Source organism: Leopardus geoffroyi, chromosome D4, assembly GCF_018350155.1.
Source record: "Leopardus geoffroyi isolate Oge1 chromosome D4, O.geoffroyi_Oge1_pat1.0, whole genome shotgun sequence".
NCBI classification, from domain to species: domain Eukaryota; kingdom Metazoa; phylum Chordata; class Mammalia; order Carnivora; family Felidae; genus Leopardus; species Leopardus geoffroyi.
Genome location: NC_059342.1, coordinates 14,117,943 through 14,135,283, shown reverse-complemented (window position 1 = coordinate 14,135,283; position 17,341 = coordinate 14,117,943). Strand labels below are relative to the sequence as shown.

General features: G+C 40.4%; 1 protein-coding gene across 3 annotated transcripts in view; it reads left to right on the top strand.

Moving 5' to 3' along the window:
* Positions 1-17,003, top strand: part of CEMIP2 (cell migration inducing hyaluronidase 2) — an 86,371-nt gene extending 69,368 nt beyond the window's left edge. For all 3 annotated transcript variants that reach the window (XM_045470231.1, XM_045470230.1, XM_045470232.1), the window contains exons 19-24: positions 1,241-1,423; positions 5,669-5,888; positions 8,330-8,428; positions 12,059-12,213; positions 14,525-14,628; positions 14,981-17,003. In XM_045470231.1, the coding sequence (XP_045326187.1) occupies positions 1,241-1,423; positions 5,669-5,888; positions 8,330-8,428; positions 12,059-12,213; positions 14,525-14,628; positions 14,981-15,177 (958 nt within the window). In that variant the 3' untranslated portion in view covers positions 15,178-17,003. The remainder of the gene's footprint in view (positions 1-1,240; positions 1,424-5,668; positions 5,889-8,329; positions 8,429-12,058; positions 12,214-14,524; positions 14,629-14,980) is intronic.
* The last annotated feature ends 338 nt before the right edge of the window (positions 17,004-17,341 follow it).

The window sequence follows — 17,341 nt, the reverse complement described above, 5'->3', positions numbered from 1 at the left end:
TTTTACCACAACTTAAAAAATGCCTGAAGGGGCACCTGGTGGCTCAGTCATTTAGGCATCTGACCTTGCCTCAGGTCATGATCTCGCCATTCCTGAGTTTGAGCCCCACGTTGGGTTCTATGCTGACAGCTTGGAGCCTGGAGCTTGCTTCAGATAATGTTTCTCCCTCTCTCTCTCTGCCCCTCCCCTCTTGCACTCTCTCTCTCTCTCTCTCTCTCTCTGTCAAAAAAAAAACACACACACACACACACACAAAACATTAAAGCACTTAAAAAAAATTCACCCAAACAGCAAATGATTTAAAAAAGGGAAATATTTTTAATTGTTTTCAGAAAGTATTGATTTTATATCTAAAGATAGGACATCAGATAAGGAAAAAACACCATGGTAATTTGGTAATATGCATCAAAACTTTAAAAATACATATGCCTTTATATTCAGCAATTTTACCACTAGGTATTTATCCTAAATGCAATAATTAACGACAAAAACACATTTATAAACACAATAATTCTTTGAAGGGGCACCTGGCTGGCTCAGTCAGTGGAGCATGCAACTCTTGATCTCAGGGTTGTGAGTTTGAGCCTCACGTTGGACGCAGAGATTACTTTAAAGAAGATTCTCTTTAGGGACGCCTGGGTCACTCTGTTGGTTAGCGTCAGACTTCGGCTGTGGTCATGATCTCATAGTTTGTGAGTTTGAACCCCACAATCCTGCTTCGGATTCCGTGTGTGTCTGTCTCTCTCTCTGCCCCTCTCCCTGCTCATGCTCTGCCTCTCTGTCTCTCTCTCTCTCCCTCAAAAATAAGTAGACATTAAAAAATTTAAAAAAGTTCTGTTCAAAGATTTTACCAGTGTATGCTCCCACTATCAGGCTCTTAGTGTCTCCTCCATCTTCGTATACCCCGTACCCAGCCATGTCACTTAACTTTATTCTCTTCTTGCAGTGCCTAAGTACATTTTATCCAACTTCTATTCACATTCCCTGAAGTCCTGTTGAAAGTAAGACATTTTTTATAAGCCAGACAATTGTTGTATATATATATTGAGAAGTGTGGGGAACATACAAAGATAGGGTATTTGCTGGTATGTTGGGGTACAGGACTTCACTGTTAGTGGCTCAGTACACAGGAGAAATTTAAGGAGGAGAAAAATCATGGCTGAAATTTACATATGCTATAATACTCAAAATTATATAGGCCTAAGTGTGAATTCATTGTTTTATTGTCTCTCCTTTACAGGAATGACTGGATTCGAGTTGGCCTCTGCTATCCATCAAACACAAGTTTTCAGGTTACCTTTGGCTTTTTACAGCGCCATAATGGCTCATTATCCAAAATGGAAGAGTATGAGCCTGTGCATTCACTGGAGGAATTGCAGAGAAAGCAGTCGGAGAGGAAATTCTATTTTGACTCCAGCGCGGGGTAATGAAGCACAACCAGTGAATGAGAATTATTGCTATTTTTCTTTAATGGTGAAATTACTAGTTCTTCACCCTAACTAAGAATAGGTTGTGATGTGACAGCTGTTTAGAAAAGCAGCTGATGTGGGTAATTCTCTGCTCATCACTATTAGAGGTTTAGAGACAGAATGCCTCGTAATTATAGTTGGCAGCAGGAATGAAATGAAGATGTTTGCCATATACCTATTAAGGCAATTTAGAGAGAGAAATTATCCTTGTCAGTAAAGAACCAGTAGGCCCAATGAAAAATCAAAATAATTTTTTTTCTATCACAACCCTTAAGATGATTATTTACATGTGATATAGTTCATATTTCAGCAAAAGCTCTCTTTTTTTTTCTTCCTTTAAGGTGATCTTTCAAGTTGACCTTGAGTTTACAAAAAACAAAAACAAACCACTGTATAACCATGGCATATTTGCTTTCAACTCTCTCTAGGCTACATCTTTCCACTTTTTAATTCTAATCCTGTTCACCTGGGGTCCTGTTGGCTTTGTCTGCTTTTATCCAGTTACAGTCTCTCAGCCTTTGGGTTATGGTAGGCTCGATCTCCTGTACTCTTCCAACAAGTAGCATGCTCCTTTAGTAACCATTCCTTGAGCTGACATTCCTATCACGTGCCATCGTCTAGGTGCTGTAAAGATACTGATGTAAATAAGGCTCATTTCTTCCACAAATTCACAGTCCATTGAAGGATGTGGGCATGCCAAGCAAGTAATTAGAGAGCTAGAGGATTATATGCTGTAAATCCCGTAGCAGGATGTTCAGTAGGCCTTTTGCGATAACCCAGAAGTTCGGTCTAGGACGCCCAGTCATGGGGCTAACTCCTGAGGAACCAGTAGGAGGAGATGGAAAAAGAGAGGGGTAAGGTGTCCCTAGGAGCAGTGTGGATAGATGCATGGAGGCATGGAAGAACGTGGCATGGCATGTTTGGGGAAAGACAAGTTCAGAATGGGGAGAAGGGTGGCGAGTCTGATGGGGGAATGAGGTCGGGTTTTAGTCGAGTGCCTTATTAGTTTTTGAATAAGATGCAGCTCGTTTGCCCTCCAGGACCCCTCCAGCAGCCAGTGTGGCCAGCTTAAGTCTTCTCTTACCATAATTGTCTCTGATTTTCAATTTCTAATTAGACTTAAAACACCCTACTTGGATTTTTCTTCTACAGATGACAGAAATTCCACATTCCCTATTGATTTTCCACAAAAATAAATGCAACACCTAAATTTGTGAGGATGGTCTGGGGATCACAAATTCATGATTAGCTGGGAAATATTTTGTTTGGCCGGGTATTTTTATTTATTTGTTTGTTTGTTTGTTTAAATTGTTTTAATCTTTATTTATTTTTTGAGAGAAAGACAGAGCATGAGCAGGGGAGGAGCAGAGAGAGAGGGAGACACAGAATCGGAAGCAGGCTCCAGGCCCCGAGCTGTCAGCACAGAGCCCGACTTGGGGTGGAACCCATGAACCGCGAAATCATGATCTGGGCCAAAGTCGGATGCTCAACCGACTGAGCCACCCAGGCGCCCTATTTTGTTTATTTTTAATTTACATCCAAGTTAGTTAGCATGTAATGCAACAATGATTTCAGGAGTAGGTTCCTCAACGTCCCTTTCCCGTTTAGCCCATTCCTCCCTCCCACAACGCCTCCAGCAACCCTCTGTTTGTTTTCTATATTTGAGAGTCTCCTATGTTTTGTCCCCCTCCCTATTTTGATATCATTTTTACTTACCTTCCCTTATATTCATCTGTTTCGTATCTTTAAATTCCTCATGTGAGTGAAGTCATAAGATATTTGTCTTTCTCTGATGGACTAATTTCACTTAGCATAATACCCTCCAGCTCCATCCACATAGTTGCAAGTGGCAAGATTTCATTCTTTTTGAGTGCCGAGCAATACTCTATTGTATATATGTACCACATCTTCTTTATCCATTCATCCATCGATGGACATTTGCGCTCTTTCCATACTTTGGCTATTGTTGATAGTGCTGCTATAAACATGGGGGTGCATGTGCCCCTTTGAAACAGCACACCTGTATCCCGTGGATAAATACCTAGTAGTGCAATTGCTGGGTCGTAGGGCAGTTGTGTTTTTAATTTTTTGAGAAACCTCCATAGTGTTTTCCAGAGTGGCTGCACCAGCTTGCATTCCCACCAGCAGTGAAAAGAGATCCTCATTCTACGCATCCTCGCTGACATCTTTTGTTGCCTGAGTTATTAATGTTAGCCATTATGACAAGTGTGAGGTTGTATCTCATTGTGGTTTTGATTTGTATTTCCCTGATGATGAGTGATGTTGAGCATTTTTTCATGTGTCGGTTGGCTATCTGGATGTCTTCTTTGGAGAAGTGTCTATTCATGTCTTTTGCCCATTTCTTCAGTGGATTGTTTGTTTTTTGGGTGTTGAGTTTTATAAGTTTTTTATAGATTTTGGATACTAACCCTCTATCTGATATGTCATTTGCAAATATCTTCTCCCATTCCGTTGGTTGCTTTTTAGTTTTGCTGATTGTTTTCTTCGCTGTGCAAAAGTTTTTTATTTTGATGAGGTCCCAATAGTTCATTTTTGCTTTTGTTTCCCTTGCCTCTGGAGACGTATTGAGTAATAAGTTGCTGCAGCCAAGGTCAAAGAGGTTTTTGCCTGCCTTCTCCTCTAGGATTTTGATGGCTTCCTATCTTATGTTTAAGTCTTTCATCCATTTTAAGTTTATTTTTGCGTATGGTGTAAGAAAGTGGTCCAGGTTCATTTTTCTGCATGTCGCTGTCCAGTTTTCCCAGCACCACTTGCTGAAGAGACTATCTGTATACCATTGGATATTCTTTCCTGCTTTGTCAAAGATTGGTTGGCCAAACATTTGTGGGTCCATTTCTGGGTTCTCTATTGTGTTCCATTGATCTGAGTGTCTGTTTTTGTGCCAGTACCAGATTGTCTTGATGATTACAGCTTTGTAATACAGCTTGAAGTCCAGGATTATGATGCCTCCAGCTTTGGTTTTCTTTTTCAAGATTGCTTTGGCTATTTGGGTTCTTCTCTGGTTCCATACAAATTTTAGGATTGCCAGTACCAGATTGTCTTGATGATTACAGCTTTGTAATACAGCTTGAAGTCCAGGATTATGATGCCTCCAGCTTTGGTTTTCTTTTTCAAGATTGCTTTGGCTATTTGGGTTCTTCTCTGGTTCCATACAAATTTTAGGATTTTTTGTTCTAGCTCTGTGAAGAATGCTGCTGTTATTTTGATAGGGATTGCTCAGCCAGGTATTTTTATAATTCCTCAGTCTCCAAGGTTCTCATTCTTTTTAATTCTATTCATTTTGACAAATTTTAATTGTATCTAAAAAAGCCCAGACCTAATTAGGTCCCTTTCATTCCTTCTGCATATATGTTAAAAATATCGATGTTAGGACAATGGCTGATTTTTCCCTCAGTATCACAACTTTTCATTGTTCACTGACTTCCTATTAAAATATGAGTTCTTAATCTCTAGTAATCAATCACATTTGATCAAATGCTTTACAGTCTCCCCTTGGTTCAGAAACACTAGTTCTGCTGACAGACATTGGACTGTTGCCTGGAAGTGACTTTTCCATTCATCTTGGCAGCTGGAGGATCATTCAGAGTGGGCGTGACTATTCATTTCACTTGATTTTGGCCAAAGTACAGACAGAAGGACCTCAGGCCCATCTGCTCTTAGTAAACATCACAGGAACTGATGTGAGACCATATCTTGGCCTTAGCCAAGCAAGTCACAGTTGCTATTTTTATTATTTCAATTTTATGCCTTAAACCAAAATGATTTATAAACCAAAAAAAAAAAAAAAAAAAAAGAATAAACCACACTAATTTTACAAAATCCTAAAACTCAATACAAGTCTAAAATTTTCCAAAGAATTTTTGAACCAAACCAAAGGCCATCCTCCCAAATTACCCATTGAACTAATTTAATCCAGAAATTAACTTTGATATGTTCCAGAATGCCTGAATTGGGTTATCAAAATATTTTCTGAACATAGTCTTTACATTTGACTTAGGACCCTAGGAGGATAGAAAGGAATGAGAAACAACTTTATTACTTTTGTAATTTATTTTCTTTTAAGGAAAAGTTACTTTATTAGAGGAATGTCCCTTTAGTCCATGAGCTGATCTGAGGAATTTTTGTTAGTTTGTGAGCATCAGTCTAACACCCTATGGATTGGTTTGTGTTCTACACAGGTTACTATTTTTGTATCTCAAAGCCAAAAGCCACAGGGATGGCCACAGTTACTGTTCATCTCAGGGATGCGAAAGAGTCAAGATCCAGGCAGCAACGGACTCAAAAGACATCAGTAACTGCATGGCCAAAGCTTATCCTCAGTATTACAGGAAGCCATCAGCACTCAAGCGCATGCCATCCATGCTCACCGGGCTTTGTCAAGGCTGCGGGACCCGCCAGGTAAACAAGGAAGAAAAGTGGACTGTGGGTTGAGAGAAAGAATGAAAAGTTTTTTTTGTTTTTGGAGGTTTTTTGTTTGTTTTTTTGGGTTTTTTTTTTTTTTTTTTTTTTTTTTTTTTTTTTTTTTGCAATAGGCACATTTTTCTTTGAAACATCTGTATTGCCAAGTTAGAAATATTGCATGGTTTCTCCTGAATTGTGGCCCATTGTAGAATGTGATGCTTATAAGAAGCAAACTAGTCCAAATTCATAATAAAAATATCTTACCCCTGTGATATATCAGTTTATCCTGGATGACTATAGACGTTTTGGTCCTCATCTTTCTTCCCCCCTCAGGTGTGATTCTGTTACAATATTGCTATTGGGTTTACATTTCAATGATGTAGGAAAATACGTTGTTTTATTGATGACTGTAAAATTTCTCTTCCAAAAATGCACTTGATATGAAAATTATTTCCTTTTTTTTCAAGGTTGGAAGTGACTAATTTTGAAGCATGTGCTATTATATTTATCTGTAGTTAAAAGTACAAACTAACTTGGGCTAGAAGTGAAATGCTTCACCTGACATATTCTTAATTATAAAGTTTCTCTCTGGGTCTTAAGAAAACATGACATTGAAAGTCCAAAATATGAGCTCAAATTGGGCATGGGGTTTCTAAAGGAAGTCAGACCAATTCTAAGTGAAAAAGAAGTGTAGAATTAATATTTAACCTTTACAGAAACAAATATGGGTCACGGGAAACGGTTCTCAAAGTGGGGTCTCCAGACTGACAGCATCAGCATCACCTGGGAACTTGTGAAATATTAGAATTCTTGGTCCTATGCCAATCCTACTGAATCAGAAATGTTTCTCGTTTGTTTTTGCCTATTGGTGATAGTAAGAGCAGGGATTTTTTTTCCTTCCTATTATGATATATGGTTAAGTATATTTTCAATGGCAGTTCACTATCACAGTTTCAGTGTTTCATGTCCCTGTGCCACCTCTGTTCTCCAACTCAACTAAAACTCTACCACCAACCCACCGACCAACCAACCAACCAACCAGTCAACCCACCCACCAACCCACCAACCCACCAGCCATGTACCTGAAGAAGTTTATATAGATCCTTGCCTGTCCCATGTAATATCTTAACGGCTAAAGTGGCATTTTTAGATAATCTTTGTGGAAAAGTAAATTCTCCAGCCCAATTCTCAAGTTGAATTTGTTAAGAAAGTTCTTCATTACTGACAAGATTATATAATTTATAGTTACGACTCCAACATTATAATTTTTAAAAATAATCATCACTGGAAATAGCCTGTCTTGTTAAATGGTTCCATACCTTAATGTTTAGCATTCTTTGTTGTGTGTGTGTGTGTGTGTGTGTGTGTGTGTGTGTGGGTGCGTGCGCGCGCGCACAGGTGCATGCACGCGCATGCGCTTGAAACATTGGTTAGAATTTATTTTTTTGAAAATACCGATGATATATATTGGTGCAATTGCATGGTACTTGAAGTATTTGAAAACATCACTTTTACTTGGAGATTTGAGGGAATGAGTTTGTTTTGAATATTAAAAACAGGCACATGTACCTTAGGAGTAAATAGGAAAATTCACATGAATTTTTGACTCCAAACCTGAGACTCAAAGAGATGTGGAGCTTCTGAATGTCTAGTATCATGATGTCTCATGACTATTTGCCCTCGTGAGGAAGTTGTTGACATCCATTCAGAAAGATATATACTTTAGGTGCTCAGTTGTGTGAGAAACTTGCTTTAGAATGAAAAGAAAGCCTTTAGGGAGGAGGGAGGAGGTGGGATTTGGAGGCTGGGAGTGATTTTGAGGAGTAGAAGGAAACAAGGACACTCTTGGGAGGGAACAGCATCTGCAAAGGCAGAATTTTGGCAGGAAAAGAGATGAAGCACTGTGGGAAAGCAAAGTTGCTGCACTGTGTGTGGAATGTGCTAGAACAGTGGGTTAGGGGCCCGTACATAAGGCGTGGCTTGATTTATGGGACACATTGCAAGTCTGGTAAAAGAATTTAGCCTGGTGATGCACAGCCTACTAAAAGGTTTTGAACAGGGTAATCCTTGTCATCTATACTTCTTAGTTCGGGAGTGACTCACTCCCTATTTAAGATAACTGGTCTGAAAAGGACCTTTAAAAACATTTGTGACTATTGTTTGCATAAAGTGTTTATAAGTGTAAAGCATACTTACTTAGTCCTTTGCAGAATTGGTTTTATTAATAAGAGTACAATTATTTGACACTGGGATTATTCCAGAAAGTGAGGAACATTCACTTCTTGTGTTACATCTGTATCAAAACATGGAATTCTAGGCCATGCAACATGTACAAAGGGGGAAAAAACACCATTGGGTTTGGTATAATTGGGTTTAATTTGAGGCCCTTTTGAAGGAAGATGCAGTTGACATTAATATGGAATTTCTTCCCCGTTCAGGTGGTGTTTACTAGTGATCCTCATAAAAGCTACCTCCCCGTGCAATTCCAGTCACCCAGTAAAGCAGAGACTCAGCGTGGAGACCTGTCTGTGATCTCCGTAAGTACCATCTGACATGTACCCACCTCAGTTTCTCACTTTGATATTTCATCCCGGTGACATGAATCATCTCTGGCAATAGTCCCTTGGTGGCAAGCAATGTAATAAAGTTATAAGTACCTCCTAAACATTTGCAGTTTTAAGTAAGTTCAAACTTACTAAAAAATCTTTTTTTTTTCTCAGTAGATTGTCTTTACTGATTACTTTGAGGTGAATGTCAAAATTTGTTCACGAAGTGTTAGTTGTCTGTTCTAGGCAAGCTTATGGAAGTAAAGGCCCAAACTGCATCGCCAACACTTAGAATTGGGGTTAAGAGCCAAGCTCGCCAGTGGTAACCAGCTGTTGGCATGAGATCTGTCCAAAACCAGATTAACCTAAGTGCCACTGTGTTAGGAACTCTTGTGGTGGCAGGTATGTAGCCATCTACGTGACATCCAGCCTGGGCCTGGTCCCAGTCTCGCGTGGTCTCTTTAAAGGCCCGTCTTTTTTAACTTTTATAATTGAAATATAGCTGACATACAATGTTATATTAGTTCCAGGCACAGCAGGTTTGACAGCTGTATACATTATGAAATGCTCACCATGGTAAGTATAGTTACCACCTGACACCATATGAAGTTATTACAATATTATTGACTCTATTCCCTATGCTGTACTTTTATATTTTATAACTGGAGGTCTGTACCTCTTAATCCCCTTCACCTGCTTGACCCATCCTCTAACCATACGAGCCCAGTGTTTTAAAGTGGTGGGCAACACAATCACAAATCCACATGTTGTATGTTGACAAAATTCTACCTTACTCTTGTTTTCCTTCCCAATTTTTTACTTGTGTTAAAGTATTTATTACATAACATTCATCATCTTAACCATTTTTTAGGGTTTTCTTTTTTAAGTTTATTTATTTATTTTGAGAGAGAGAATCCCAAGCTCTCAGTGCAGAGACCAACACGGGGCTCGATCCTACGAACTGTAAAATCATGACTTGAGCTGAAATCAAGAGTCAGACACTTAACCTACTGAGCTACCCAGGCGCCCCAATCATCTTAATCATTTTTAAGTGTGCAGCTCAGTGGCATGAAGTCCATTGATATTGTTGTGCAGGTATCCCTACCATCCATTTCCAGGGCTGAACTCTGAATTAAGAGCTTTGTAGCAACTCTGAATTAAGTGTATCCCTACTGGGGCACTTGGGTGGCTTAGTCGGTAAAGTGTCCGACTTTGGCTCAGGTCATGATCTCGCGGTTCGTGAGTTCGAGCCCCGTGTCGGGCTCTGTGCTGACAGCTCAGGGCCTGGAGCCTGCTTCAGATTCTGTGTCTCCCTCTCCCTCTGCCTCTCCCCAGCTCAGGCGCTATCTCTCTCTCTCTCTCTCTCTCTCTCTCTCTCTCTCTCTGTCTCAAAAATAAACGTTAAAACAAGTTAAAACAAGAATATCCCTACTTAAGGGGGGAGGGTGAAATGAGGCATTCCTGATTAGCAGGCATGTAGTTTCAATTGAGTAAGATACATAAACTCTCAAGAGCTACTGTACAACGTTGTCCCCGCAGTCCACAATTATGTATTGCACACAAAATTTGTTAAGCGGTTGGATCTCATGACCACACACAAATATTAAAAATAAATAGAGAAGATTCCTATTTAAAGGTAGCCCAAAGATTTCCCAACTGTATATTTATGCCTACTATCCTGTGTTAGCAACTGCTCGTTTCGTACTATGTTTGAGATGTGATTTTTTTTGGCATGAAATTTGTTAACTCAGCATCTCAATGCCGTCGGCTACCTGGAGAGCCTGATCCTAGCCGGTTGGCATGGTATCTGCGTGGGAGTCAGTTGTGTAATGGAAGCAAGTGGATGCTGAGTCTTTCTGCTCTATTAACTTCTTTGCTTCTTTAACTGCTTTGCTCAAAAAAAAATCTCAGGCAGGCTCTGCTCCAGGGTCAGAAGACTTTGTTTTGTTTTGTTTTGGTAAGTTTTATTTTTATTTTGAAAGAGAGAACGTGAGCATGGCAGGGGCAGGGAGAAAGGGAGAGAGAGAAAGAATCCCAAGCAGGCTCCACACTGTCAGTGCAGAGCCTGACACAGGGCTTGCACTCATCAACTGTGAGATCATGACCTGAGCCAAAACCAAGAGTCAGACGCTTAACCGACTGAACCACCCAGGTGCCCTGTGAAGACATTTTTTTAAAACTCCATTGCTGCATACTGGGTGCTCGGGACCCCAGAAAAGTCACAGAACATTGTATTTTGTCACATTTGCTTCCAGTGCTTTCCCCTTGCAGTACCTGAAGAGTCTTTGCTAGGACATGGCGTTGCTTTAGTCTGTGCGGAAACTGCTGTGTTTCTTTAAGCAGTAGGTCTTAGGGGATTCTTTGCAAAAGGACAGTTTAAGCGTGTTGGGCATCATTATACATTTTTTCTCAGATGTATCTTAATTTTATGTATTCTGAGTTTTAAAAACAAGTGTCTTAAAAACACTTCCAGTCTTTCCAAATATAAAAGGGTACTTTACCTCAAGGATTTCCAGAATTATTCTCTGGATTAGAGCAATATAAACATAGTGAAAAAGTCATTTTGATTCCTGTGAGACCAGTAGCGATTAGAAATAAAATTTCAATATAATTTCCCCAAACAAGTACAGGTGCAGTGGTGATAGCATTTCTCCTTTGTTAGCCTTTAGTATAGTTTATAATTTTATACAATTTATTTCTTTATTTTTTAAGGAAAACTTTTTTCTTAAGTTTTTATTGATTTATTTAAGTAATCTCTGCACTCAATTTGGGGCTTGAACTCACAACCCTGAGATCAGGAGCCATACGCTCATCCGACTGAGCCAGCCAAATGCCCCAATTTTACACATTTTAGGTAGGAACAGTGCCTGTGGCTTAAATTGGTGTTGAATCATTTTTTAGTCTGGTGAGGGTTTTTTTTTCCTTCTTTTTTGGCTGATGAATTAATGATATTTGGATGTGTCTGGCGTTCCTTTTTCTTCAAGAAGTCTCAAACTGCTAATTTAGTTTAAGAGGACTACTGGAAACTTCAGCTCACAATAATTGTGAACCAAATCTATTACTACCTTGTGGCTTAAATCCTGGTGAAATTACCACTTTTCCATTTTGATTTTACAGGAGAGCTATGGATGGAAAAAAGGAGATGAGGCCATCTGGCTCCTCTCCTGTTCCAAAGCTAAACTCTAATGGGGGGCTTACGTGTGGGGGGAGGTGTGGTATTTTTTTTCTGAACCAATGGGACATTAAGTGAGCTATCGGAGCTGCAGTACAAGGCTATCAACTGATCTTTCACTGAGTTTGCAAGCATTGGCCCCAGTGAGAGAGTGTGTGCAAAAATTAATCCCATACACGTGCAGAGTCGCGCTGCTCAACTGAGTGCCTCCATTGAGATGCCTTTCTCGAGCATCTATCCCAAGAGTAAAGACCAATCGAGGCGCGGTCTAGAGAACACTGGCTTAGTTTCAGATGTTGGTGGAGAAAGAATAAATGGATCATGCAGCTTGAATCCTGGAACTATAATTTGAATCATGGGTTTAGAAGACAGAGGGACGGGCTAGAAAAATGAGCCATCCTGGAGATATGAAATGGTGGTGACGGCAGAAGACGTTTCTCTCTTCTCAGGTCAATGGCACCGACTTTACCATCCAAAATCCGGGTGTTCTCCTCCTCGTTGTGGATGCCTGCAGCGTTCCTTTCCGCTCAATGGCAAAGAAGGTTTTCTCTCTTGCTGATATCAGTCGCTTGGAAGAGTATTTGAGAACAGGCATCCCTCCAAGGTAGGTGAAGCTTGCTCTGTAAGAGGGACAAGTCACCCTGAGCAAGTGACACCCGGTTAACTCTGAGCTTTGGTTTGTCTTTCCACCCTTTCCCTCGGTGGGCACTTACGGCTGTTGAAAGGTATCCATTCCTTCCTCTTCTCAGATGGACACCCCTGTGGCCTAAAGTACCTATCATTGATAAGTGAAAGCCGGGCTATTAGAAGAGTTTGCAAATAGTGTAAAGGCTCTTTGAAGGGGAATTGTTCCGTATTTTGGAGCTTTACTGTCCCACATTTTAGCATTTGGTTGATCTGCTTTGCACCTAACTCACTCAGAAGGTTCATTACTGATGTAAGCAATTTTATACACAATTTTGCCTTTGTGGCCATCTGTCCCACTGATAAGCCCCCAGATGGCATTGTGCTGTGAATTCATCCCCTGGCTCACATGGAAGTGACTGGAAAGGAGTCAACTGATTTTTAAGCGGTTGAGTATCTGGTCTCTCTTTTCAGAGCCCTGGTCTGATTGGTTTTGTTTTGTTGGTCTCTGAAGAAGCAGGCACATGAACAAAACCTTTCTTTTTGGGGATTGGTTAGACCCTGCCTAGAGGCAAGGCGATGAATTCAGGCTCCTTTCTGCCTTCCTTGGTTGTGCTACAGACATTGATTTACATGCAGATCTTCAGTTAGTGAAGTAACTAAGGGAGGGACATAAGCTTCCTGGGGAGTAAAGTCCTGTCTAGTTTTTGAACACATCTTCGGTTATCTGATGACTTACGCTCATTACACTTTACAGAACCAGGTCTCAGGAAGTCCCCTAAAGTCATCGGATTATTTGAGTGTAATATACAATGTGCATGTGTAGCCCTGTCTTCTGCTTTAAGATACTTGTAGGGAATTCCAAGGCCTCAGTTTTCTTTCAGGATTTAAAACTTTTCCCAGTGGTGGAAACACATGTACTCAGTCCACCTAAGACAATCCAGAGTGTACCTCTCACCACCAATATTTAGGGTAACTTGGTGTCCTGCACGGTACCCTATAGATTTAAGAGTTAAAACCAAGTCATTAAAAAGTCACAGGGTTGTTTCTAGAAAGGAGACCGAAGGAAGACTTTTAAAATATGGGTAGTGCTGTGCTTCTTCATCCGGGCTGGTGACATAAGTATGTTTAGTGGGCAGAAATTCGGTGTGCTAAACACTTAGTAATACTTTACTGTCTGTGTGTTGTGTCTTAACAAAGTGTTAAGAGGTTATGGCGCAACTGGGAGTGACTTCTGGAGAGATTGTGCACGTATTGGGCCGGGGGGGGGGGGGGCAGTGGGGACCTGTAAGTGATCTCATGGGACTAGCCTGAAGAGAGTCAGGCCTGTAGGGTTGCTATGGTCAGACCTCTGTTCTGAGTCTGAATGGTCACCACTGCTTTAGAATGACTTCAAAGAATCCATACCAACCTAAAACTTCTGGATCTTAATAAAACATGTCAGGACCCTCATTAAGAAAATGAATACTGATGGATATAAGCAAGTTGAAGAAAAGGATAGATTTTCCCTGTTTCTAGAGGGAAAGTTAATATTGTAAAGATGTCACTCTACCTACATAAATATAAATTTAACACATTTCCATCAGTGTCCTAATAGGTTACTTTTCTATTGTCCTTGACAGTTGGTACTGAAATTCATCTGGAAGAATAAATGTGGGAGAGTAACAAAATATTTGTAGACAACTTAAAATAATACAGGGGGCTTGTTTTATAAGATATTAAAATAAATCATGAGGCCATAGTAATTAAGCCAGCATAGCATTGGCAGAGGAGAGAGGAGAGGTCAGGAGAAGAGAAAATCCACAAACAGATCTAAGTATATATGTTGCTATGCTACATAGCAAACAGGGCAATTTAAACCAAACCATGGGGCACAGATTTTATTTCTTTTTAGAATTGATGTTTATTAATTTATTTGATAAATAGATAATAGGACTTAAATAGATAAGTAGAGTATCTGAAACAAACAAAACTAACCTCCTCTGTTAGTTTATTCCATAAAAGAGCAGAGTCCCAATTTGTTCACTGGGTCAACTGACCTAAATGACCTTTGCCTTCCCTACTCTTGGAGACACCTTGGAATAGCAACAAAGTTCTGGATGGGTCAGGGGAGCCAAACTTGTAACAGCAGGAAGGTGAAAAGCATCTGTTTTTTTTTTTTTTTTTTCCCTGTTTGTTTTGAGTTCTGCTTTTATCTAGCATACCTATGGTGTACTCAGTTCAGAAAGGTACTCAATTAACATATGCTGATTTACTGAAATTGCCTCCAACTTTCTAACTTTTACATACAGGTCAATTGTTTTGTTGAGCACAAGAGGAGAAATAAAGCATTTGAATATTTCAGAATCGTTAGTACCTCTGGGATTAGCCAAACCAGCTCATCTTTATAACAAAGGTTTGTATTTGTATTATTCTATGGAGTTCTTATGAGTCCAGCCACATGAGCATTTTTATGGTAGACTATGGCCCCCAGATCGTTTTCATGAGCGTATTTTGCTGAAGCGGGCATCATTAAGATAGTCTTTAAATAAGGAAACATTATTAGAGGAAGCGTTTGGGGATGTGGTTTGTTATTTGGGGCAAGGGGTGGGTGGTAAGAGTTCAATGGCTGACTTAAGGAAGGATAGTTTCTTTGTGTTTATAACTGTCTTTGTTTTGCTCACCTCCGACTCACCTCCCGCATTATCTTGCCTGAAACTAGTAGATGTACGAATTACACTTTTTTTTGTTATTGTTTGTTTTTAAAGGGAGTACCATATTTTTGGGATTCAGCGGAAACTTTAAACCATCATGGGCTAAGCTATTCACCAGTCCTGCTGGCCAGGGCCTTGGGCTGCTTGAACAATTCATACCTTTGCAGCTGGATGAATATGGTTGTCACAGAACCAGCGCTGTCCGCAGAAGAGACCTGGAACTGTTGATGCAGACTTCAAAAGCACATTAGAGACTCTCTGTAACTTAAGTGCTGGGGGAAAAAAATGTGAACTAACTTATTTAATTTATGGCATTTTTAAAGTGACACTGTTAACCCAATGGAACCATTTTCCTATTTGATCCAGAAAGGGGAAAAGAGAGCTTAAAGTGATCGCTTAAATACCAGCTCACGCACCTTCTAGTTGTACAAAGTGTTGAAGAATTTATTTGTATTTGTTAGGCTGGTATATTCAGAGAGCGGTTCGATTCCCCACCTTCCACTCTGTGTGTTTTAGTGACTGTAAGCAGTGCTTTCCTTTCTGCATCACAGGATGTCATGGGACAAGGCGGGGGCCTCCGAGGGTCAGCCCAAGTCCTTGAGCAAACCAGCTCTTGTAGCACCTCGTATACTTGAAGGCTGATGCCCAGTTGTGTCATTGGCTTTGGGTCCACAGTTGACCTGGGTGGCTGGCAAGTTCACCGATGCCTTGGGCTCTGGATCTGGGCTGGCAGCCTTTGCAGATTGTATAGGATACTCAGTGGCAGAGTTTTCCATATGGCAGCTCAGGCCCAGCTCATGCCCTTTTTTGCCTGGGCATGTGCTATTTTTATTCGTTTGTACATTGATTCCTTCCAAGGGTTTAACTTGCAAACAGAAAGGATACTGGGACAAAAGGGCTTTAGGGATTTGACGTCCCTCATAAATCTGCGCCCATGGGCAAAAATTTGATCTGCACCAAGGTCTGAAGTTGTTGGGACCATATTTGCAGCTTTAATTCTTAACCTGTTTCAACTGTATATTCGTGTTTAAAACGCAGAGCTGAGCTGAATATTTACTTTTTTTTTTTTTTTTTAGAGAAGGCCGTTTTCCTGAACTGTAAACTTGGGTTGTTTCAACTTGCACAAAGGAAGTCTGTTCTTGGGGTTGCTCCTGCACCTGGTTTTTGTTGTTGTTTTTAATGTGTGGATATTTTAAAAGCTTTTCTGCTCCCCATCCTGCCAGGAAAATTGCAGAAAGCTTAAGGATACCCCAAAATGTTACACTCAGGGGGAGAAAAAAGGGAGAGCCTTTTAAGGGTCAGAATCATGGAGGAGATCTTCAGAAACAGTACTCTGTGTAGCCTTAGAGGAGTTAGTCACTCTTAATTAATTAAATTGTTAGAGCCAATTTTTTAAAAAAGTGCCATGATGCCCTGTTTCCCTTCCCCCCGCGTGTTCTGTCAGTGAGAATTGCATGTGGTAGAAAGATTGGCCCCACAGCCGGGGCGGTGACCACACCAAGAGGAGAGAAGGATCAAAATGCCTTTACCTTTTCCGAAACCTGTAATACATGAAGTGTATGAAGACACGGCCGTGGCGAGATGGTAGGAAGTGTGTTCAGGCTTACTTGGTCCTGAATACAGACACACTCGTTTTCCTCCACCGAGAGCAAAGGCCGAGGGCCTGTCCCTTTGTGTCCATGAGAAACTGCAGAGCAGCTCTGTGACTTCTGTTGACTTTACAAAATATGCTACCTCAAAATGCTGCCGATAAACCATTCTAACTCTAAGTGCTCTTGCTAAGGGCACATGTCTTAAAGTTTAAGGCTGTTTTTGTTTTTTTTCTTTTGTATCTTGATGAACAAGATCTTACCTATGAAATATATTATTGGATCATGGTTCCTGAAGGTGATTAAAGTCTGTTTGTGTGTGTGTTTTTTACGACTTAAGTATCTCTTGTGTGTGTTTTTTAGAGTTTGGTTCTTTAAAGATTTGGAGAGGCTATGTAAGTTCCAAGGCACTCGTTTTTTTCTGATTTATATGCTAATAATCAGGGCCTAAGTTAAATAAATAAAAATGTGTGTGCATGTATTTTTTATATATTGTGTGTGACTCAATCAATCAATCATTTTTTTATTCCAGATTGCAGCTGTAAAGAAGCTATCGGCAGAGATGAGGAAGGGAAGCCGTCTGCCAAGTAGATTTTGAAAGACTAAGCCGCAGAGGGACAGGGATCACATTCTCAACCTTGCCTGCACATTGGAATTGCCTGGCAGCTTTAAAAAATACAAAGGCCTGGGCCCCACCCCCCACCCCTACTTTCAGGTTTAATTGGTGTGGGATGCAGCCTGGGCATTGGAATTTTTTTAAAGCTCCCTGGGTGATTCTAACATGCAGCCAGGTTTAGGACCCACCGCACTAATATAATAGGTCCAC